We start from the raw sequence: 24,707 nt of genomic DNA, 5'->3' as shown, positions 1-24,707 counted from the left end.
CATATTTTTGTTTCTCATTTCTCTTCCTTATACAAAGCCTTAAATTTCTCTTCAGCCAGTTAAAATAATAGACTTTTGGAAAACTTAAAAAAAATTATTATCCTTGAATGGGAGGGTAACAGTGTTTGAAAAAAATCACTTTGGTAATAGTTAGGAGTTCTTAAAGGTATTTTCACATTTCCTTTCCTTATCCAAAATTTAAAAAACAAAATAGAAATCCTCTAAACATAAAATATTATGCATAAGACTACAACTAACCTTTTAATGTTACACATTAAAGATTATAATTTTATTTTATATCCATACTTATTGTGTATGATTTATATTTGGAAGTCTATACATAGTATACAGTTTAAAGCAAAACATAATGCAATTTTACAATACATACGAGTGAAAGTCTTTTAAAGATCTGTCCCTGTCAACAATAACCAATTCATGTTTGGGAATCTTAAGTCTTTGAAATGTCTAGGCTTCCAGTAAGCTTATAGAGGTCTGAGAAAGGTACATCCTAATTATTCATTAGAATAAGACCGTAGATTTTTTTAAAAAGGTATATTAGGATAAAGTAAGTTAAAAAGTTAATCCTGCTCAATCTCTAGTGGAGGTAATTTTCAAAATCAAGAATGTTTTAATTTTACTTTTGAAATCTTCTGTCAGTTGTTTCATATATTTCATAAATTCTTTGTTACTTTTTCCCCAGATTCTTTTATCTGGTTTTCCTACCTCCATCCTCCTCCTCTGTAGTCCATCCAGTTTATTATATTATAGGATATATTAATTAAAGCAAATTTTGATTATAGGTCTGCTCAGAAGCCTTCTTCATTGCTTTCAAATTCTTTAGGTATAAATTCCTTGCTACTTTGTTCTTTATTTAGGTCCTCTTTGTTTCGATTTTCAGTTCAAGTTCTCAGACCATGGCTCTGTGCTGCAATTCTGTACAGCACTATATTACAGCCCAGCACAGCCGCTTACCCCTTATAGCACAGAGCTTCTGTGTATCCTCAGCTGCTTGCTGTAGTTTGTTTTCTCTGCCTGGAATATTCTCTGTCCTATTTTTTGTGTTTCCAAAATTTTCCTTTAAAATCCTTCAGAGTTTTTCCTCATAGCTTCAGTCAGAAATGATTTTCCTTCTTTGTAATTCTTTACCCTTATGTCTTTTATGACACAAGCCACATCTAAAACTTGTTAAGGGAAGAATAAAAGTATTTTCTGTGAAAGTGCCAATATATGCATTCCTGGCCATGATTTAAAGAGAATTAATTAATAATTTCTTTGGATAAAAGTATTAATGTGGATTGAATATGATGTTACTAACACTAAACCACTTAAAGGGGGAAAAGCTAATCCATTTTTTCAAGAGATATATTTGATAAAGAACTGTTAATAGAACAAAGTAATATGTATAGTCTTTTGAAATTTCTTAAAATTATATATTTTTTATGTCTCTAAATATTTTCCCATTGCCTTCAGGAACAGAATCTCATCTCGTTTATGGCTTTTTAAGCTCATGAAAAAGATTATGAGTTTAGCTACAATGATAAAAATAGCCTTTTAGTCCTAAAATGCATTATGGTGGAACAGAGTAGAATTCAGTTTTGTTATTCAGGTTGTTGACTTGATTTCAGATATAGTAAACACTTGAACTAAAAAAGGTTGATTTGTAAAATGGGATATTAAAAAATCTAATTTCTTAATTTTTAGTATATATGGAGCATTATAGTATAAAATAAATTTGTAATGTTGGATATTAATTATATATTAATAATTTATTTCCAGAACCTACCTTCTGGATCATCACGTGTTGGAGCCATTAAACTTACCTACATTTCAAAGGTAGTCCTTATACATTGTCTTATATTCATCTGCGAATTAAAATCCCTCTGAGTGGGAGTATTACTGAAAGTAGCAGTTTTCTTCACATGCCTTTTAATGGTGGTATTCAGGTTCATAATGTGCTGAAAAAGGTACCTGATTACTATGTTTAGGAAGTTCTTTAAATTGATAAAATTAGGAAAAATATGAATTTACTTACAGGATGTGGCAAATTGCAAAAGTTAACACTTTTATGATGACATATAAAAACATCAGAAAGGGAGAAATCAGTTAACAATTAGGTTCTACCTTGAGAAAGTTAGGAGAATTTTTTAAGTCTGTATTATGTTTATTTAGACTGTTTCCAACTTTTAAATTCCGTTGTCTTTGATTTTGTGTTTCTTAATGTTTTATTTTGAGGAAAATGTGGACCATTTTCATATTAAAAGGATGATTTTTCTCTTTTCACTTTGTCTTTACTAACTTATGTTTCTTGTTGGTAAATTTGTTTTTCTGGCATTTTTGCTGTACTGTTTATTTTTTATTTTGAAAAATGTATATTTTTATATTGGTCAGATAGCTTTTTTTTTTTTTTGAGGCAGTGTCTCTGTCTCCCTGGCTGGAGTGCAGTGGCATCATCAGAGCTCACTGCAACCTCAAACCCCTAGGCTCAAGCAATTCTCCTGCTCTAGCCTTCCGAGTAGATGGAACTATAGGCATGTGCCATGACACTCAGCTAATTTTTTCTATTTTTTTGTAGAGATGGGGATCTCACTCTTTCTTAGGCTGGTCTCAAACTCCTAGCCTCAAGCAATCCTTCCTCCTTGGCCTCCCAGAGTGCTAGGATTACAGGCTTGGGCTATGGTGCCTGGCTTTTTTTTTTTTGAGACAGAGTCTCGCTTTTTTGCCTAGGCTAGAGTGAGTGCCGTGGCGTCAGCCTAGCTCACAGCAACCTCAAACTCCTGGGCTCAAGTGATCCTTCTGCCTCAGTCTCCCGGGTAGCTGGGACTACAGGCATGCACCACCATGCCCGGCTAATTTTTTTATATATATATCAGTTGGCCAATTAATTTCTTTCTATTTATAGTAGAGACGGGGTCTCGCTCTTGCTCAGGCTGGTTTTGAACTCCTGACCTTGAGCAATCCGCCCGCCTCGGCCTCCCAAGAGCTAGGATTACAGGCGTGAGCCACAGCGCCCGGCTGGTGCCTGGCTTTTATTTTCTTCTAGTAGTGTTTTGGGAGCTGAGCTAGAGACACTGAGGTGCTTGCCCTGGGTGATTTTTGTGTTTTACACAAAAGCTGTGAAAGTTTGTTGATGACTTAAAATATGAGTTGCAAAAGGTAGCAATACTGTTATTAAATAATGTGTACCATTATGCATCTACTGCGATCTGTTGGCAAAGGTAGATCACTTCAACAAAAGACTAATTTATGAATGAATGTACCTCTGTTTAGAAGACAGATTTTTTAAATAAATAAAATAGTTTATTATCAGTATTTCATAGAGCTGTTTATTATCATTGACCAAAATAATAATAATAATTTGGCTTGAAAAATAAAAACTACATATTTAAAAGGAAACATTTTCTGTTAAAGTCATACTGTAAATTTACAAAAGACAAATACTGTTTAAGTATTCGTCAAGTGTTTCTGTTAATTCTGACATTTATAAAATGCTACAGGGTAGCTTGCAGCTTAAATTCTACAGAGATTATTAATATTACTAGGAAGCATAGAATTCCATTGTAAAATAAATTTTAGAGCACACTAGTTTGCTTCATTGCTTGATTACGTGCATAATGTAACATATATCGATTGCCAAGCAGTTTTTACTCACAGCAGAATGATGTGGGAAGGCCTATTTTATTGGAATAGGCAGTTGAGGGATGCAGTGCCCATTTGCCTATATTTTTTTAATTGTTACTTGGTCTCTTTTAAAAAATGGGTGTTATTTTTTGAAATAAAGTATTAATTCAGTAAAGCAGTCAGAGTGACTGGCCAACTGCTTTTTCCACCTCCATTGCTCCCCTTTGAAAATATAACCTCTTTTCTATACAGTTCTGTTAACTTTTATCTCTGTCCTAAGCTTACCAAACTTTGAATTGTACAGTTTATACTCTACTTTAGACATGTCACTTTTTTTCCAGAATTTATATCTGCAATAAACTTCGGTATGACTCAGAGCTGTGAACTTGTAGTTTGGCTCAGTGAGAAAACCTGGACTTTGAATTCCTTTTGAACGTACAAAGCAGATGTAATTACAATTATGAGTTCTACCACTGGGCAACAGCATGGCAATAGTCATGAATGGGCTTCCAAGAGCTACTTTATTTAAAGGGATAACAGCAATCAGGTGTAGCTCGTTGCTTCACTTTCTGAAATGAACCACGTGCTATGTTTAATAAAGTGACCCCACTATCCTGGAGTATTCGCCTATTCTCAAGTACCATTTTGGTTTTCTCATAGCAGATTGATGCTTTAATTAATTAAGATTACAAATTTAATTTAAATGCTTGTATTTTAGGGCTTTAAATACATAATCTCTCCCTTGTCTTCAACCATTTTTGCTTATAAATTATTCATAGCTAATTTAGAAATATATTATTTGGGAGAATTCATAATTTCTATAGAGTATTCATTGAGGATATTTTGAAAATGTTAAACTAAAATTATTTGTATGTGGACATAAAGCCTAATGGTTTACCTTCAATTTCTCCTTAACATTTTCTTTGAAGAAAAACCAAGTTTGTTTAAAGAAAACATGAAGTATCATTTGTTACGTCTTATATTTGAAACTCACATCCCATATTTAATTTGCTGTTCTTTTTCAGTTGCCTTTAAAGTTTAATTTTAGATCTGTTTGCCAAATGCATATGACTATTGGGAAATCATACATTTGGAAGTTCACGCAGTATTTAGGATTGGTTATAGGAGAATATGAAGAAGTGAGTAATTCATCTTTATTTTTCTCATTAGGTTAGCGATGCAACTAAGCTAAGGCCAAAGGCTGAGTTCTGTTTTGGTAAGTAGCCATATTTTATGTTAGTTATTTTAAATTAAACTAATAATTACATCATATTGTAAAAGAAATCACAGATGACTGCACAAACCAAACCTGTGACTTAATGAATTAGTTGAAGGAGAATTCCCTGGTAACCACCATCCAGATGAGGAAGTAAAACTTTGCCCTTCAACCCCCACCCTTGAAGCCTCTTTTCCTGTGGCCCATCCTAGTCATAACCTTCTCCCTCCATCCATATGTAAATGTTATCCTAGTATTTGTAATAATCACCTCCAGCGATATTTCAGGTAATTTTTAACTTTCTATCTCATTCTATTTTAAATACATAAAAAATGAAAATGATTTGGTCTTCAGCTTGTGGATAATAGAGAAATTTACAGTAAGGGGCAGGTGAAGTTGAAGGTATTGGATTAACTTGTTCAGCAAATGTTTAGTGGATGCCTAGTACATGCTAGGCATTGTGCGTGGCACTGGGGCTGTGAGATGAACAAGAAGCAGTTGTTGCCCTTATGGATCTCACAGGCTGGTTAGCTCATGCACAGATATGATACCAGGTAATTGTCATTGCATTTGTCACAATTAGTAGATAAAGGGGTGTGCAGTCTATTAAAGAAACACAATCGAAGAGCTTCAAATCCTTATTGGGGATCTCAGGAGTCAGGGGAGCCACACTAGAGGAGGAGATACTTGAACTGGTGGCCAGCTAGTCTCCTGATCATCCTTCACCACTGGGGAGAAGAGGTGGAGGACCATACGGACCGAGGCATGCCAGCAATAGTGTGGTGTGTGTGGAACTGACACTTAGTGAAGTTGGAGGGGATGATGAAAAGCTGGAGGCAGGCGAGAGTCAGGATTCAGTGTGCTGACAAGGGATATGTTCTATTATTTTGAAAAAGGGAGGAGAGAAAGAGAGCATCTAGAAGCAGGCGTAAGGTAAAGGAGGTTGGTTTGCTTTTTTGTGTGAATAGGGAAGTTTTGATGCAGGTAGATTACAAGTAAGTGGCTTTACTTATACCACATATACTGCTACTACTATATGTATATGAACTACTGTATGTAAGGTCCTGATTTAGGATGGTGGCAATGGGAGAAAAAGGAAGAATGAAAAAAACATTAGAAGGAAAAGGGCAGGGACTTGGTGGCTGGATATGTGGGAGTTGAAGGGAAGAGAGAGGTAGCATGAGAGTTTGTTTTAAGGAAAGAAATGAAGAATCAGGGAGATCTGATTAGATAGGGTGAAATGTTTGCTAAGGAGTTTGAAACAGTGGGAGAACTTCCCAGTGAAAATCATCTGGTGACAGTATATGAAGATTGGATGGAGCTTGAAGATGAAGAATGGAGAAGTTTGGAGTCTTAAAATAGTGGGCGATAGTTGGAGCTGGGAGAATTGATATCCCCTCAGAGAGTATGTTAATGGAAGGGACAAAAATTCGAAGTGGCCAACAGATATCAGAAGGGAATATTTTACATTAAAGTAAAAAATATACTTTTTTGGGGTAGAATTGATGTTAAAGATCTTTGCTCTCTTTTGCTTGTAAAAGGCAGGTTTCTTCTGTAGACAGTATGTTAAGAGTCCTATGTATACAGAAAGAAAATATGATATGAGCATGATGAAATATAGCTGTTCAGGGAATCCTCTATAATGCTTTTATCACTACTAAGAAACTACTTAAAATGTTACATGTTTATTACAAATTATAATTTTGCTTACTAAATAAGAAAATGCCTCATGGCCTTGTGAATGAAAGGCTACTGGGGGCAAGTCAAGTAACAGAGAACTTGGAATTTTAGAGCATATAATCCACATACTTTTGAGACATCTTTTTCAGAAAAATCTCAAACTTATACTTGAAAAAATAGTAATATGTAGTAATAGGTTCAATGCTCACAGTTATTGGGGGTATTTAGAGTGGTGGATTTTCATTGGAATCAGAGATTAAGATTAGTCATTTACTGGTTCTGTCAGTAGTTTATTAGTCCTCTACAACTAGTGGGAGTAGAGAAAAGATTTATACAATGCTTGTCTTCAGGGAGGAAGGCACTGGCCTCTAAAATAGAACCACAACTTCCATTCAGAATGGCAACATATATCCTCTCAAATTGCTCTAAAAGAGTGAGAACAAGAAACACTCAAACCATCTTTGATGAAGGGAGCAGATATCTGTAACCCTCAGTGTATAGAGCAGGCATCCTCAAACTACAGCCCGCATGTGCCTAGCACATTTATCTGGCCCTCCGGGTGTTTTTGCCGCTGCTGCCTGTACTGCTGAGCAGCCGAGTTGTCCCACGCCCACAGTGCGTACTCTTCAATGGTCTGAGGGACAGTGAACTGGCCCCCTGTTTAGAAAGTTTGAAGACCCCTGGTATAGAGATTGAGAGTAGTTAGAGGAATGGTAGGTAACTAAGCAGAGTAGAAGAACAGGCTAGTGAAAAGCTCACCATTTGTAGACTGCCCCACCCCAGCTCTAGACAGGCTTAGGTACCGGAGGTACACTTTCTGAGTGAAGCAATAGTGAGGAGGGACCAAAAAATAGGAACTTTGTTTATCCATATAAGACACCCTTCCTCTATCCCAGCAGGAAATGGGATGAGTGCAGTCTCCAGAAATAGAATCAGTGAGGCTTCATAGTTGGGACACTAGTCCCAGAGAAGGAAAGGAATGAGGCATGAAACTAAAAATGGGATTAAATGAAAGTCTGCATGGTGAATGCAACCCTTTCCTGCATCCAACCTGAGAGCACTGGGCAGCCAGGTTAAGGTGGGATAAGACTCTGAATACCCTAGAGAAAAGACCCATAGGTCCTGAGGTCCTGACATCTGGACATATTTACCTACCAGAGGAGGTTACCATAGGTGACAACTGAGGTCCTACAATCAAAAACCTCACAACAACTCAAGAGAGCTTTCTCTCAGTCTTTTTAGTAACTTGCTTTTAAATATAAACAAATAGCCCAGGATTATTGAACATTTGAGGAGAGAGAATTATTAGATAGGAAAAGGAACATGAGACTAGGCAAAACTCAGAAGAAAAGTCATCTAAAAGTAAAACAAAGGTGAAGATAGATAATAGGAAAGAGAAACTCCATCAAGGAAGTTTGACATCTAATAGAGAAAGAGAGGATAGAGAAAACTGTAGATAATTGACAAAGGAATAATGTTATAAAATGTCTCATAACCACTTAATCTGTAACCATATTTGAACCATAACCAGTTGATCCTAGGTTGTGAGGTAACTTTTTGTTTGTAGTTAAGCTAATATTTTTGCTTAAAGTTTTATCCATTTGACGGATTCATGTATATTATAAAGATTTGAGATAAAATAAAGAAGTGCTCAAGTGAAAAGAGTATGAAGGACATAAGTCCCTGGGGACATATTTATTATTCAAGATGAAACCCTTGCTTTTTAAAAGCATGGCAATTTAGTGGTGTCAAAGTTTTGTTTTTTTATTGTTCAAAGTTTTTTTTTTTCATTTCCTGTCTCTTCCCATCCCATTCCCCATATTGCTAATACACCACTTTTCATTCAGTAATTTGCTTTATGTTTTTTTTTTTTTACAATGCTTCCATTTTGGAAATCTCCAGATGATGATGATAAGGGAGAATGTCTATTCTATCCCAGGCACTGTGTTAGTTTCTTTACATCCTTCATCTTCACCCCTTAAGGAAGGGGTGGGTGGCATTCCCATTTTATAGATGAGGAAGTTGGGACTCAGAGAGATTGAATGATGTTTATAAGATGATATTGCTCTTAAGTGCGTAACTAGTCAGGTCTGAGTGATTCCAGGCTCTGATTTTTTTCTATATCATATCACCATGCTCCTCTTGCTGTGAAATAGTTCTTAAGGAATATGAACATTTATTCAAACTGCAAGGTATACTAAGAGTCTTTTTAGGGATATATTTGCCTCTTGGACCTTATATAAATATTATTCATTCAAAAATACATGTATTGGCCGGGCGCTGTGGCTCACGCCTGTAATCCTAGCTCTTGGGAGGCCGAGGCGGGCGGATTGCTCAAGGTCAGGAGTTCAAAACCAGCCTGAGCAAGAGCGAGACCCCGTCTCTACTATAAATAGAAAGAAATTAATTGGCCAACTGATATATATATATAAAAATTAGCCGGGCATGGTGGCGCATGCCTGTAGTCCCAGCTACTCGGGAGGCTGAGGCAGAAGGATCACTCAAGCCTAGGAGTTTGAGGTTGCTGTGAGCTAGGCTGACGCCACGGCACTCACTCTAGCCTGGACAACAAAGCGAGACTCTGTCTCAAAAAAAAAAAAAAAAAATACATGTATTAAGCGTTTACTTTGTACCATATGTAGTATATTAATAAGTGCTTAGATTTTCAAAACTCTTCAGATGTTCTGGGCAGATTCCCAAAATAACATTAAAGGGAAAGAAGTCATTAAGGGGAGAGCTCAGCTTCAACCTAAGCTGGAAAAAGATTATGGAGGACTTAGTGATTGCTAGAAATTAAAAACAAGTTTTCTGTTGACATATATGATGCCCAGTGAGTTAGTAATTTATCTTAATATATATTTATGGCATTTACAAATGCCATAGAAAGATATAAACGATACAAAAGAACAGATTTACAGTGTATTAAATTTCTTTAAGCTTCCAGACTAGTTTTGTAGCACTTCATAAGATATGCTTTGACTTCCTTTCTAAGACTGTCATCTCAATTCAAGGAAGCTTTGGTTTAGAGTGTCTTGGTCTTAGTCCCAATTTCAAAATCTTGTGTGTTTGAGAAATAACTTTTTTTCCTTGAGGGTTTTCATTTCCCTCTTCTCTTAGTCATGCTCAGCTGGGTGCTAGTATATCATGTAAAATAGTAGAGACTCTTGGAAGTTATTTTTGTGTTTGAACAATTGAAACAGTGTAACTATCCAGATGCCTTAGCTCCTAGAATAGTATTTGTTTTTAAAAATAAATGCACATGATATATAATAAATAGCTTTAACTCAAGAGTTGATTATGGTAGTTTGTAGACAATTGTATGTGCAGTTGTGCTTTGTTTTATACAAATAGTCCCTAAAGAGAAATACATAAATTAAATTGCGTAAAAAGTTCCAAATGTGTTATGCTTTTAAATACAAAGAAATTCATAGGGTCTGGAAAAATAAATCTTAAGTTATGGAGATTTTTCCAAATATGAAATCTAGAGGAATTTAAGGAAAAGATTGGTAGAATATTTCTGTTTGATCAAAGATAACCGTGAACAGAGTAAAAAGACAAAAGTGACAGATTGTTAGAAGTACTTTTAATAAAACAAAAAGGATTTATAGACACTGCTATAAATTAATAAAAAATAAACAACTCAGGAGAAGTATGAGTAAGGGAAATAAAATTTACAAAACAAATACAGATGGCTTATAAACATACAAAACTAATTTGTCTCAATAATCAATGAAACTCATATTAAACAAGTTATAATCTTTCACCAGTTAGGTTGTTAAAGAGCATTGTATCAGTCAGAGTCTGGTCAGGAAAACACCACACTAGGTATTTCAAGCCCAAGAGGTTTGTTACCAGAAATTGGCTACCTACATGTTGGAAGGCTGAAAGAGCACAAAGGGAATACTGAAGTAACCCAGAAATGAGAAACTGCATGCAGCAACTACCACTCCTGAAGCTAGAGAGACAAAAGGGAAGAGGACTATAACCTAGGGCTGTGGAGGAGAAGCCAATAGGAGGCTAGTTATTAGCATCTGAGGGTACTCTGTTAGGCTGGGGTAGGGAGCAGAAGAAGGCCCTGGAACAGTAGCTGGTTGTGTGCCGCTGTTGGAGGAAGGTTAGCAAGAACAGGAATCAGCAAGAGGATTTCCTCTCCTATCCCCCACTCCCACCTAGGGTCTAGGAAGGGTCTAGGAAGTATTGTTTGCATACTCCCAGTTCCAGTGTCACAGAGGCTTTGGAAACTAGAAACTAGAGATATACACAGGTGCTAATAACCAGTATTGGTGAGGGGTATTAGATGAAATAGGCCTTCGTATATGCTGTCAGTATGTAAATAGATTCAATCTTCTGGGAAGACAATTTGCTAACACCTATAAATATTTTAAATGTGAATTGTCTTTGACCAACAATTTCTTGACAGTCTATGACAAGAAATTTATCCCATAGAGATGCTAGCCCAAGTATGGAGAAATATATGTATATGGTGTTTCATTGTGATAGTTTATGTAATTTCAAAAACTGGAAATAGCCTAGGTATCCATCATTAGAGGATTGACTAAATATGTGGTGGTATATCCATTTAATGAAAAACATGACTATAAAAAAATAAGAGGCCGGGCGCAGTGGCTCACGCCTGTAATCCTAGCTCTCTGGGAGGCCGAGGCGGGCGGATTGCTCGAGGTCAGGAGTTCGAAACCAGCCTGAGCAAGAGCGAGACCCCGTCTCTACTATAAAATAGAAGGAAATTAATTGGCCAACTAATATATATACAAAAAATTAGCCGGGCATGGTGGCGAATGCCTGTAGTCCCAGCTACTTGGGAGGCTGAGGCAGGAGGATTGCTTGAGCCAGGAGTTTGAGGTTGCTGTGAGCTAGGCTGACGCCACGGCACTCACTCTAGCCTGGGCAACAAAGCGAGACTCTGTCTCAAAAAAAAAAAAAATAAGAGTTTTACCTATGTTACTATGTGATAAAAGCAGTATCATGTGTGGTCTAACATATTTTATCAAATCCAAGGGAGTCACAATGTCAAACCGAATAAGGTTTCTCAGCTACTGCAAACATAATTTTAGAGGTAATACTTACAATATTTCATGTGTTTATTTTTTTTCTCTCAACAGTTATGAATGCAGGAATGAGGAAGTACTTCCTACAAGCCAATGATCAGCAGGACCTAGTAGAATGGGTAAATGTGCTGAACAAAGCTATAAAAATTACAGTAAGTATTTGTATATTTTAAAAAATTTTTCAACATCTGGAAATAATCTTTACATTTTGAAAATATACCTACTGAATGTCTCTAACTTACCAATAAGTTTCATACTCAAGTTTTGTTTAAAAGGCAGGTATTCAGAAAGTGAATATATTTTCTTGTACATGGTGACTGTCAGCCCTTTAATAACCCATGAATGCCTTTTTAACCTGTTATATGCCTAATAAAGATAGATGTTACTGTAGATCTTAACCACTGCTTATAATGTTTCTAGTGGAAAACAAACTTAGTATGTAGAGTTCTACCTTGAGGATGTATTTTTTTTTTCTTCCAGACTAGTATGAGACTTCCTGCCACCTGTCTAGGTAATAGGAATGGGCACTCCTGTCTTCTAAGCTATGACTGGCACTGGAGTCAGATAGGGCAGGAGTGAAGATATGAGTAGATTAAGTGGAGGTGAAAGCTAGAAATGAGGTACAGGGACAGGGATTGGATCTGAAGAGATGTGCAGCCAGAGGGTCCTGCCTGTGTGCCCTTGAGGAGTCTGTCTCAGGCTCTAACCTTCTTTCCTCACCCAGTTTTTCCCCCTTGAGTCCCAGGACTTTATACCCTTGCCCTCCTTTCTGCTGCTACAACTTCTCACTTCCAACTTGGGCTTCTTTTCTTTTTGTTTTTCTGGTGAACCTTAGTATTTATTGATTATTTACGCTGTGCCAGATCTTAGACTGAAGGTTTTATTCAAGTTATCTGGAAAAGTGAGGCTTAGAAGGATTGAGTGACTTTTATAGTCTTCAAAGCTGGTAAGTTATGGAGCTAGGGGCCCAGCCCAGTCCAATTTGTCGGCTCTGGATCCAGAACTCTGAAGCACTGTACCTTACTGCTTCCTGAACAAAGAGGCTTCTCCTTATTCTTTTGTTCCTAAAGCCAAAAACAAACTTTACTAAGAGAGTTTACTACTGATGATGATGAGCAAGAGGACAGGTTCTGTTCCAGTTGTACCTTGCCTCACCCTTTTCCCCTTACACACTTGTAGTGAAACACAAAGTAGGCCCTGGAAAGGGTGGGGAAGGAGTTCCTTTGTGAGGTTCATGTCAATTGAAGTGTGTGTTTACTGAAGTGCAGTTAATTTACTGACCCTAAATGACTTATTCTTAAAGAACATGTGCCGTGAAAGTCAGCATATGTTAGTCACTTGTTAGTTTCTATCTAAAAATGAATGATTCTATATTTATATCAGAGTACAATAAAGAGTTAATATAGCAAAAGCTGTTCTCAGAGTTAAGTCAAATTTTTTGTCTTGCACTAGACCAGCTTGTTACCACACGACAGAAAACGCCTACGCATTGCATCTAATCTGTACATGAAGCAGAAGTTATTTTAGGTTTCTGCAGTTTCAGGAAAGCAATTTTTTGAAGTGATTCAGACATACATATTTTTAAAAGGTTTTAGCTGATCATTTTTAGGGTTTTCAGTAAATATTCCCTATTTGGAAAATTTATTTAGAAAGGCAGTATCTAGTAACTTTACTGGATTAATTCATTTTTTACAGTTTGTAGTTTAATAAGCAGCACTGGTTTCTTAGTGCTTTGAGAGAAAAAGTGAATGGTCTCGGCTTTGGGGGCTTCACTGTAGATTTATTGAATTGGAATTTCTGGGTATGAAGCCTTGGAATTGTATGTTTTTAACAATGTTCCTGGGTGATACCTTATTGCACACTAAAATATGAGAAACCACACTGCTTTGCAATCACACTAATAAATGGTGGTCTTTGAATATAATGTGAATGGTGTGCTCTCTAGTTCTGCCAATACTGTTAACAGTGATTAGCTATGTGACAGGAAAATTGTTTAATTTTAAGTTAAGTTTTTATACCACTACTTCTGTGATTGTCAGTAGTATTTGTCAAAATGTTTCTGAAAGATTTCAAGATCCCTAAATGCCTTTTAAATCACTCGAGAGAGACTAACTTATGTTGAACATCATAATTGATGCTGCAAGTATTTTGTTATATTTTATTCACAGCCTTAAAATTTATAATTCAAATACACACTACATGCTTAACAACCTATAGATAGAAATATTGATTAGCTGAGTACTTTATTCCCTGATTAGGCCACATAAAAAATGTTTAGGCCAAGCACAGTGGCTCATGCCTGTAATCCCAGCACTCTGGGAGGCTAAGGCGGGCGGATTGCTCAAGGTCAGGAGTTTGAAACCAGCCTGAGCAAGAGTGAGACCCTGTCTCTACTAAAAATAGAAAGAAATTGTAAATTAATTAGCCAACTAAAATATATATAGAGAAAATTGACCAGGCATGGTGATACATGCCTGTAGTCCCAGCTACTTGGGAAGCTGAGGCAGAAAGATTGCTTGAGCCCAGGAGTTTGAGGTTGCTGTGAGCTAGGCTTATGCCACAGCACTCTAGCCTGGGCAACAGAGTGAGATTGTTGTCTCAAAAAAAAAAAAAAGAAAAGAAAAGAAAACCTTAAAATATATGTTCAACATTAGTGATACCTCTGATTTTTAATTCCGTTTTAATGAGGTATTAATATACAAGACTCTGCTGTTATCACAATAATTATCTGTTTATATTTGTGTTTTATCACTGGTACAAGTATTGGAACTCCTTTTCTTTATTATTTAGTTATTTATTTTTTTGAGACAGAATCTCTGTTGCCCTGGGTAGAGTACAATGGTGTCATCATAGCTCACTGCAACCTCAAATTCCTGGGCTCAGGGGATCCCTCCTGCCTCAACTTTCCAAGTAGCTGGGACTACAGGCATGTATGTGCCACCTCGCCTGGCTAATTTTTCTATTTTTAGTAGAGACAGGGTCTCACTCTTGTTCAGCATGGTCTGAAACTCCTGACCTCAAGTGATCCTCCCGCCTCAGCCTCACAGAGTGCTAGGATTATAGGCATGAGCCACTGCCCCTGGTCTCCTTTAAATTTCTTTCTTTTTTTTTTTTTTTTGAGACAGAGTCTCCCTCTGTTGCCCGGGCTAGAGTGCCATGGCATCAGCTATAGCTCACAGCAACCTCAAACTCCTAGATTGAAGTAATCCTCTGCCTCAGCTTCCCAAGTAGCTGGGACTACAGGCATGAGCCACCATGCCTGGCTAATTTTTTATATAAATATTTTTAGTTGTCCAGCTAATTTCTTTCTATTTTTTTAGTAGAGACGGGGTCTTGCTCTTGCTCAGGCTGGTTTCGAACTCCTGAGTTCAAACGATCTGCTGGCCTCGGCCTCCCAAAGTGCTAGGATTACAGGCGTGAGCCGCTATGCCCAATTCTCCTTTAAATCTCTAATGAGAAGTTTTATTTTATTTTGAACATTTTGATTTTTGACTTAGGTTAAGAATTTATTATTATTTTTTCCTGCTGATTTTGGATTCATCATTTAGTCAGTCTTTCAACATCCATCGAGTCCTTACTATGTTTGTGGTAGTAGACTTTGTTTTGAAGCCAGGAAAGATTGAATATGCCATGATCTCTGTCCTAGGGACCTTGGGTAAGAATGAAGGAAAGGGAGGATTAATAGCAACAAGCTGTAAGCCAATACTGAGTGCTCTACTAAACAGAGAATAGAGTATAGTCCTGGAGTTTGGAAGAGTTACATAAACTTGGCTAGAATGTAGTACAACCAGGATCTAAACCCATATTACCTAATGCCTCTGAGCCTCTATTTTCTTACCTCTCAAACAGGAGTACTGCCCTTATCCATAGGTTTGACAGGAAGAGTAAATGAGAAACTGTAAAAATAGTACCTTCCTACATAAGCACTCAGGGAGTGATGACTGTCTTTATAAAGTATTACTCTAACAGGAAAATCAGTGTGAGAACTTAAAGGAGTACATACAAACACACTGTAAATAATTTTTATATAGATTTGTCAGTTACATATAAATGGATGATTAATTAGAAACACTGTGATAAAAGAGGCTCACATATATAATGCCAGTTGCAAAATGATTCATTTTATTTACTATTTTAGGTACCAAAGCAGTCAGACTCACAGCCTAATTCTGATAACCTAAGTCGCCAGGGTGATGGTGGAAAGAAGCAAGTGTCTTACAGAACCGATATTGTTGGAGGTGTACCCATCATTACTCCAACTCAGGTAGTAGATTAATTCTTCTACTGTGTGAAGGTCTACTCATTCTATGTTGATTTTTGTATTGTTATCAAAACTAAAACAATATATATTTACTGAATTAATATACTCAATTGTAAAAATTTTATTTTTGTTTATTTCAAAAGTATATGTTTATTGTGAAAAATATAGAAATCACAGATAACACAAAGTTCTTCATGTTTTCTCTGAGCCTTTCTTCTGTGTACTTTTCCCCTCAGAAATGGAGATATGAATTATATATTAGACTTTGTAAACAGATATTTTTACTTATATCATGGACATTTTCCAAGTCATCAGAAGTTCTTCTATATCATTTATTAGGACTGCATAGTATAATAGTTCTTCCATGGATTAACTATAATTTACAAGTCCTCTGTGTTTGGAAAAATAAAGTTTTCTTTTTCTTTTATAGACAGTGCTATGATGAACATTCTTGTAGCTTAAACCTTAGAGTCATAGATGATTTTTTTTTTTTTGGACTCATCCTTTAAAAGCTCTGTATTTGATCATATTTTTTAAGGAATAAATTTCTAGAAATAAAATTGCTGAGTCAAAGAGTTTGCAAATATGTATACTTTTTTAAACCTGTGTTTTTCTACAACGTGGCCTGCATGAGCTAAACAGAGGACTGGAATTTTGACTTAATTCTGTCTCCAAATTACTGCTATGCAAAATTAAGTCTTCATTTGGATATTAGGAAAAATGTAAATTGATAAACAGTTTTTGATGAAGTTAAAACTTTTGTATTAACTTAAATTTTTTGTGTTGCTATTGAAGGAATGAGTTTGTAATACAAATTAAATTACTAGTAGTTGAGAAACTAAGAATTTTAAAGTAATTAATCTATATTACCAATCTTAGGCATTTTCATTACCTATGTGTTTTTTAAACTTAAAAGAATTTAACACTTTATAAATCTTTTAAATCACATTGTATGATACACCACATTTTCAGGTCTTTTGCCAGGGGAGGGTGATTAATAGAAAGAGAAATCTTACAACATTAATTAATTAACCATTGACTACTTTCTTTATGCTCCACAAAGAGATTATTAATGAACAAAAATTCTTGCTCCAGTGGGAGCTTATTACATTTTTCACCAAAGTTGAATAAAAAATAAGCTAGGATTTGTATGTGCATTTGCATTTTCTAAAAGTAATGATTTTAACCTATTAAATTTCTGGTTATTATATAGCTAGATTAAGCTTCTTTCACTTGTATTTTTACTTTTGTTGACATAAGATATTGTTGTAGTTTGTATCTGTGGCTGTTTAAATTTTGTATATTATTAAGATTTTGTTGCATTTTAATCTTGGTATAGGTTTTTTGGTGGATTCTAGGATTCTGTGACCAGATGCCATTAAAAAGATCCCAAAGAATTTTATTGCTTTATTTTTTGTAATATAGTTTTTAAAAATTATTAAGTAATATTTACTTATTATTAAAAGCATTTAGGCAATAAGGAAATAAAATGTTAAATCTCATTTGCGTGATAAATTTATTCACTAAATATGGAGTAAACAGTGAGTTAAGTGCTGGGATTACAAAGTGAAGTACATAATTAATGTTGACCTCTCTAAATATAGAACAGGTTGAAAATTCTTCAAGATATTCATGACTCTTAAGATTTAAATTTTCAATTGAAATTTAGATATTCTTGAAAGTACACTTTGGGCCTACTTGTGGGATTCTAGATTATCAGATATTATAAATAGAAAACCAATGGTTTGAGGAACATGAAAACCTGAGTAGAGTTTTTTAAAAATATTGTATTTACATGTAAAATAAAAAATGACAACACTTTTAGATAGGGGCATAGAAGAAAGTCTTCAGGATCTAGGACTAGCAAGGAGTTTTTAGACTTGACATCAAAAGCATAGTCCATAAAGGCAGGAATTGATAAATTAGACCTCATCAAAATTAATAATGTTTGCTCTGTGAAAGACCCTGTTAAGAAGATGAAAAAAAAAGCTACAAACTGGGAAAAAATATTTGCAAGCCACACATCCAACAAAGGACTTGCATCTAGAACATACAAAAAAACCCTCTCAGAACCAAACTGTAAAAAACCTAGGAAATCCAATTAGAAAATGGGCATAAATTGTTAACAGATATTTCACCAAAAGGTGAAAGATAAACAGATGACAAATAAGCACTCGAAAAGATGTTCACCATCATTAGCCAGTAGGGAAATGCAAGTTAAGATCATCATGAGATACCACTATACACCTGTCAGAACAGCTGAAATAAGAATTATTGACAACACAAAAGATGACAAGGTTGAGGAGGAACTTTATCTCTCATACATTGTTGGTGGGAATATAAAATAGTACAGCCACCCTGAAAAGGAGTTTGGCAGTTTTTTTTTTAATAAAAGTAAACTTGCAATTACTATAACCCAGCATTTGCACTCCTTAGTCATTTATCCTAGAGAAATGGAGAATTATGTTCATACAAAAACCTGTACATGAGTGTTCAGAGGAGCTTTATTCCTAATAGCCAAAAACTGTCAACAACTCAAATGTCCTTTAATGGGTAAATAAATAAGTTAAACAACTGTTAGTCCATCCATACCATGGATAGAGCAATAAAAAGGAATGAACTCCATAAGTACAAAGAACAACCTGGATGAATCTCTAGAGATATATGCTGAATGAAAAGAGGCAGTCTCATAAGATTACCTACTGTAGGTTTCCATTTATATTATATTCCCAAAAAGTCAAAATTATAGAGGTGGAGAACAAATTAGTGGTTGCCAAGGTATTAGGGATAGGAGTTCTAAAGGCGTAGGACAAGGGTGCCTTGTAGTGGTGACCAATTCTGTATCTTGAATGTGGTGGTTACACACATCTGCACATGTGATAAAATTGCATAGAACTGTGTGGGCACACATAATCGAGTGCATGAAAAACTGGTGAAATCTGAATAAGGTTTGTGGGATGTACCAATGTTAGTTTGTTGGTTTTCATAATGTGCTCTAGTTATTTAGTTTCCCTTTTGTGGAAAACTGGTTAAAAGGTACATAGGACCTCCTGTACATTTTTCGGGGCAACTTCCTGTCAATCTGTTTAATTATATTTCAAAATAAAAAGTTAGGCATCTCCCATCTCCCCCAAAAAAGCACGGCGGCAGGACTTTTACAGAACAAGAGAAGTGGAAATCTATGCTTTAATCAATCAGTGATGGGAAAGTTAAGACAAAGTATCTCAGATTAATTAGAAAACTCTTCACTTCAAAATCTGTGTTCTTATCTGAACAAAGATTAGATTTTAAGATTTTCTACTAGGATAACAACATGAAATAAAAGTATTCCTTGAAGGTAAACAAGCAAGAAAAGGATTTATTTATTTTGCTTTATTTTAGAAAGAAGAAGTAAACGAATGTGGTGAAAGTATTGACAGAAATAATTTGAAACGATCACAAAGCCATCTTCCTTACTTTACTCCTAAACCACCTCCAGATAGTGCAGTTATCAAAGCTGGATATTGTGTAAAACAAGGAGCAGTGGTGAGTAGCTTAACAAAATATGTGAAATAATGAAACATGAGTATATACTGGCACACTCTCAAATTAACATATAAATTGTTTGCTTTATTTTATGAAATACCAAAAGTGAGAGACCACCATGTGAGAAAGGGAATCAGGAGACAAAATAGGAGTTATTCTAAGGATAACTCAATACTATTATTTTCTTGGTCTGCAGGCAGCCAGGAAAATTAATGCCTGTTACTACTGGCCTTCAGTTTAAATGAGCTTTCCTAACAGCTGAAATTTATTCCAGAAAGTTTTTCTATTGATTCCCACCCTTCCTCAGGAGTGGGTCAGGAAAAGAGAGCTCTAGAGAGATCAAGGGCCAGGGGTGGGAGGAGGAGTGGGGTTTGGAAGGATCTTTTGCTTGATCTGGGGTTGGGCTGACCTCAGTGGGAAGCTCCATGACTTTGGGCTACCTGCTTAACCTCTCAGGCTCTCAGTTTCTTTTTAAAGGAAAATCATATATAAAACTTAACTGTCCAGGGGTTGGTTTTGTTTTGTTTTGTTTTTTAAAGATGTAACTAAGAGAGGTGTAGCCCTTCACACAGTACCTGGTGATTAGTAAGAGCTGTTATAGATTAGCCCAGATATTCCCACACAATCAGCTCCATGGTAAGAAATTTTTGCAAGAGCAAATAAATTTACCAGTATTTCTAATTTAAGGCATTCTTTCTGTGTGAACTAAATCTTTAGAATTTCATAAGACAGTAAATTTAAAGTTTAAAAATAAAGGAAAAAGTCTGTGAGTAAAGAAATGCTTAAAACTCTATTGGCTGTTCTGTTTGACTTCTTTTCACTTACCAACAACTCTAATTCCCTTAGGTCAGTGAGGGAAAGTTCTTTTAGCCCTGTCTGACCTTTAGGCTAAGGGAAATGAAGGCAGGGAAGGCTGATGGTTTCTTACCTTAGGATGTCTGCAGGGAGAGTCAGAATTCTCATCTAGCTATGATACTCAATTGTGTGTTAATTAGGGCTTTTAAGGAGACAGTCTTAAAAGTCTTCTTGGGTCCAAAGAGCAAGCAACGGAAATGTTAATAAACCACATGTATTTTACAGATGGAGAAATTTGATGTGGTTTATTAACATTTCCTTTGCTTGCTCTTTGGGGGAGTGGGGAGGAAGGGGAGTGCATTTTAAAAAAACTGTTAGAGCATTAAAAATATGCAGTCATATCATAAAAATCTTATAATAAAAGCTGAAAGCCAGCCACTAAAACTTGAATTAGGAGTTAAAGGCCTGGGTAGCAAAAGAGGGATGAGGTTTCATTTATCTCTTCACCAAGGGAGGTAGTGAGATTTTTCAGTGCTTGACATTTCTGATTGTGAGTTCACATATGAGAATAATTCAGTGGTGATTAACATTTGACATTGTTAGAAACAAAAGTCTTATGTTTGTGTTCATCTCTGGTAGATGAAAAACTGGAAGAGAAGATATTTTCAGTTGGATGAAAACACAATAGGCTACTTCAAATCAGAACTGGTAAGTTGCTGTGTCATCCATGTTGCTTTAAGAATATTTAAGAAGTATTACATTAGTGATTGTATATAATTTTTGTACTGTTCTCTGTTTTTAGGATAATTCTAGTTTTGAAAGGTATACACAGTTAATTTTGTCATGATGCTTTTGGTTTATATTTTTCTTAAATACATATTAAATAAAAAGATCATATCTTCAAAGTGGCATTCCACCTTGAAAGATCTAAAAATATCAGATACCCCCACCCCCCAGTCTATCATTTTCCTCTAAAGGGGCATTAGAGGAGCTGGTGTGTCTTAATAGAATTAAATTTCTAGAAGTCAGCACTTAACACTCTGGATTTCTACCTTCTCTTGACATTTTCTTTCCCTATTTCAGATTGACTTAAGATCACATAAGATGTTTTTGTCCTATTTCAAGGTAGAATCAAAGATTGAAATTTCCTCTTTCCCTTGTTTGAGTAGCATTCTTGTTTAAAATATTGTCAGGTGACTTGAGTCCTGTAATATATTATTGGATAAATTGAATAGAATTCTGTACTTCATCTATCCTGCCTCTTGTTGTGTGGAACCATATGCTTTATTTGAATGGGGAACCATGTGCTTTATTTGAATGAAGGTACCAGAGCAGCATTGTCTACTAGAATATTCTGCATGATGGAAATGTTTCCTATCTGCATTAATACCACCACATGTGGCTGCTGAGTGCTGGAAATGTGGCTAATGTGACTAAGGAGCTGACTTTATTTCATTTTACAACTAAAACTGATTTAATTTCATTTTCATTAATTTAAATGTACATAGTTACGCATAGCTAGTGGCTACTATATTGGAGAGTGGAGCACTAGAGAGAATAGAAAGGGAATATTTTAAGATTCAGGTGTCAGCTCTACTGGGAAGCTTTTAGACCCTGGATTAAGTGTCTTCTCTTTATGTGCCCATGGTACTGTATGCATACTTCTGTCATAATACTTCCCACTGTGTTTTGTAATCACATGCATGCTTATTTTTGCCATTAAATTAAATGAGCTTCTTGAGGGTAAAGACTCTCTTATACCCTTTTATGAACACAGGACCTGGCACTTAGTAGATAATAAGTATTTTTGAACAAATGAAAAATGGCATGACATAGCATAGCTAGCATAGCTAAATTGACAGGGGGGCCTTTTTCAGACTCAAGAGCCTCAACTAGAAGTTGTAATTTCTTGGTTCAAAAAGTACCAGGCTTAGTGTCTTAGAAGGCTACACTTATGCTTAGTTAGCAGGTTGACTAATTGATTTTAATTAATGCCAATGCTCTTGGGAAGAGTTATTCGTGCAACAGACATTCATTGAGCTCTGCATGGCCCTGTGCACTGTTCTGGGAACTGGAAATAAAGAGAACAGTTAGCAGTGGTCTCTGGCCTTCAGGAGTTCAGTTTTGCCAGGGTAGTTGACATGTGCCGCATCACCAACAGTAGTTTTAATGAGACAAGAATTATTATAGAAATATTTGCTAAATTTTGAAAACCGGCATGCTGTGTATTATGCTATAAAATCTGAGAGAAAGAATAAAGAACTATTACAGGATATATGGAAATTACACTCTGTGATTAATTTATAATTACTGACCTTTATCAATACTAAGGTGCACAGCCCTCCCTCTCTGACCCCATTTGAACATTTCTGAAATTTTAGGGATGTGTCTTAGTGGTGCTGAAGGTGAGGGGCAGTCAGGAGGCAGCAGCTGGGCTGGAGTTATTACTGTTTGCATGTGCACAGCACCTTTGGGTAAGGTCCAGAAGACATCAGCATCAAAATTTTCAGAAAAAAGTGCTGGCAGCTTGGAAGAAAATCTCAGGGACACAATGGAACATTCTTAAGAAATGCCATATCACAGACACTCAGCACAGAGAATGGCATGGAGTGAAAAACATGGGCATTGATGGCTTCAAGTCAAAAGTGGTTTGGAAGAGCTGGAATCTGAACATGAAGTTTTAAAAAACTATAGCCAGTTTATTTTATGTATGTTTTTCTTTTTTATATGCACTCAAGAATAATATGATAAAAATATTTAAAGTATAAGTGGGCTCTCTTACGATACCTTTTTATCATGGAGAAGTGTAAAACATCAAGTAAGTAGAACAGTACACAGAACCCACATGTACTCATCACCTAGATTTCATAATTATTAACACATGGCTCAGCTTGGCTTGTTTCTTTTGTTTTACCTCCCAATTTCTACTTCATATTTTAAGGCAAATGGTAGATATCACTTCTTCCGTAAATATTTTAGTATGTATGTCTAAAAGAGAATTTAAATGTTTTAAAAATAAATATAGGCTGGGCATGGTGGCTCACTCTTATAAGCCCAGTGCTTTGGAGGCTGAGGTGGGAGGGTCATTTGGGGCTAGGAGTTCAGGACCAGCTTGGGCAGTATAGTGAGACCCCGTCTCTACAAAAACATTTTTAAAAAATTAGCCAAGCATAGTGTCCTGTGCCTGTAGCCCCCAGCTACTTGGGATGCTAAGGCAGGAAGATTGCTTGATACCAGGAGTTTGAGGCTGCAGTGAGCTATGATTATGCCTGGGTGACAGAGTGAAACCCCATCTCTAAAATAAATAAATTAGTAAAAGTAAGTTTAAAAGATTTAAGTACACAGCTGAAAAACTGGTACAAATATTTGTGACATGTATTAAACATAAAACATTAACATTTTTCATATGTGAAGAGTCTTAAAAACTAGGGGATTCTTCATCATGATCCTCTTTGCCCTCTTCTTCCATCAGTCTCAATTCATACTCCAGTTTGTTAGGAGAGGCACAGCAGGGGGGCAGCCACTGTGGGGGTCAGCTTTGGCAGTCAGAGCCTCTCCAGCATGAAGAAACTTAGCCCTGCGTGGAGTGGGGAGAGGAGGGCATCTACTCGGGGAAGGAGGTGTTGGCAGAGATGGTTGCGCACGTGCTGAGTGATAAAATAAGGAGATATACTAAGGATGATAAAAGCCAAGTTTCTTGCTGTCAGAGAAACTTGACACTTTTTGGTGAATGGATGGTATGTCTATATGTACCATGAGGAATGAGATAGTTACATAGTTTCAAACTACCTATCTAAAAAATAAATATTTTAAGTATAAGGGAAAAGAGTAACTTAACAGTGCAGAAACTGGCAAATACTACTTTAATCAGGTGGCCAGATGATTAAAATGAACTTCATTGGTAATGAGAGAAATAGAAATCATTTACCAACTGACAGGATAATGTGGGAAAAATACAGTATCACTTCTCTGATATTCCTGCCAAAGGTACATGATCTGAATATAATCATTAGGAACTATCAGGCATATCCAAATGAGGGACATTCTACAAAGTAACTGCCTTGTCTTCTTCAAAAGAGTCCAGATTATGAAAGTCAAAGAAAGAATGAGTAACTATTTAAGACTAAAGGAAAGAAAAGAGATGTAACAAGCAGATGGAGCCTGTGCTTCTGAATGGAATCCTTTTGCTCTATAAAGACATGTTGGGCACAATTTTCTGATTTGGGTGGTTGTATTGTGATTATGTAAAAAGATATCTTTGTAGGAAATAGTAATGTATCCAGGGATAATCTGGGCCAGGTCACCAACTCACTCTGAAATGTTTCAGAAAAATCAGTTCTTTGTGCGGTATTTTCAACCTTTGTGTAAATTCATGATTGTTTCAAAGTGTAAAAAAAGAGAGAAAATCAAAGGGGAAATACCTGGTAGGAAAATGAACAACAGACATAAATAGACAATTCATTTAAAAAGAAATTAAAATGGCCCTTAAAAACATAAAAAGATACTCAGCATCACTCATAATGAGAGAAAGGTAAATTAAAACTAC

General features: G+C 35.9%; 1 protein-coding gene across 4 annotated transcripts in view; it reads left to right on the top strand.

Annotated features, from left to right (window-relative positions):
• PLEKHA1 (pleckstrin homology domain containing A1) overlaps positions 1-24,707 on the top strand; it is a 55,173-nt gene that overhangs the window by 18,827 nt on the left and 11,639 nt on the right. For all 4 annotated transcript variants that reach the window (XM_012781287.3, XM_012781286.3, XM_012781289.3 and 1 more), the window contains exons 3-8: positions 1,777-1,833; positions 4,789-4,834; positions 11,635-11,732; positions 15,719-15,844; positions 19,223-19,366; positions 20,801-20,869. In XM_012781287.3, the coding sequence (XP_012636741.1) occupies positions 1,777-1,833; positions 4,789-4,834; positions 11,635-11,732; positions 15,719-15,844; positions 19,223-19,366; positions 20,801-20,869 (540 nt within the window). The remainder of the gene's footprint in view (positions 1-1,776; positions 1,834-4,788; positions 4,835-11,634; positions 11,733-15,718; positions 15,845-19,222; positions 19,367-20,800; positions 20,870-24,707) is intronic.

This window comes from Microcebus murinus, chromosome 14 (assembly GCF_040939455.1).
Source record: "Microcebus murinus isolate Inina chromosome 14, M.murinus_Inina_mat1.0, whole genome shotgun sequence".
NCBI lineage: Eukaryota > Metazoa > Chordata > Mammalia > Primates > Cheirogaleidae > Microcebus > Microcebus murinus.
Note: the sequence above shows the minus strand (reverse complement) of the source record. Positions and strands in the feature narration are given on the sequence as shown.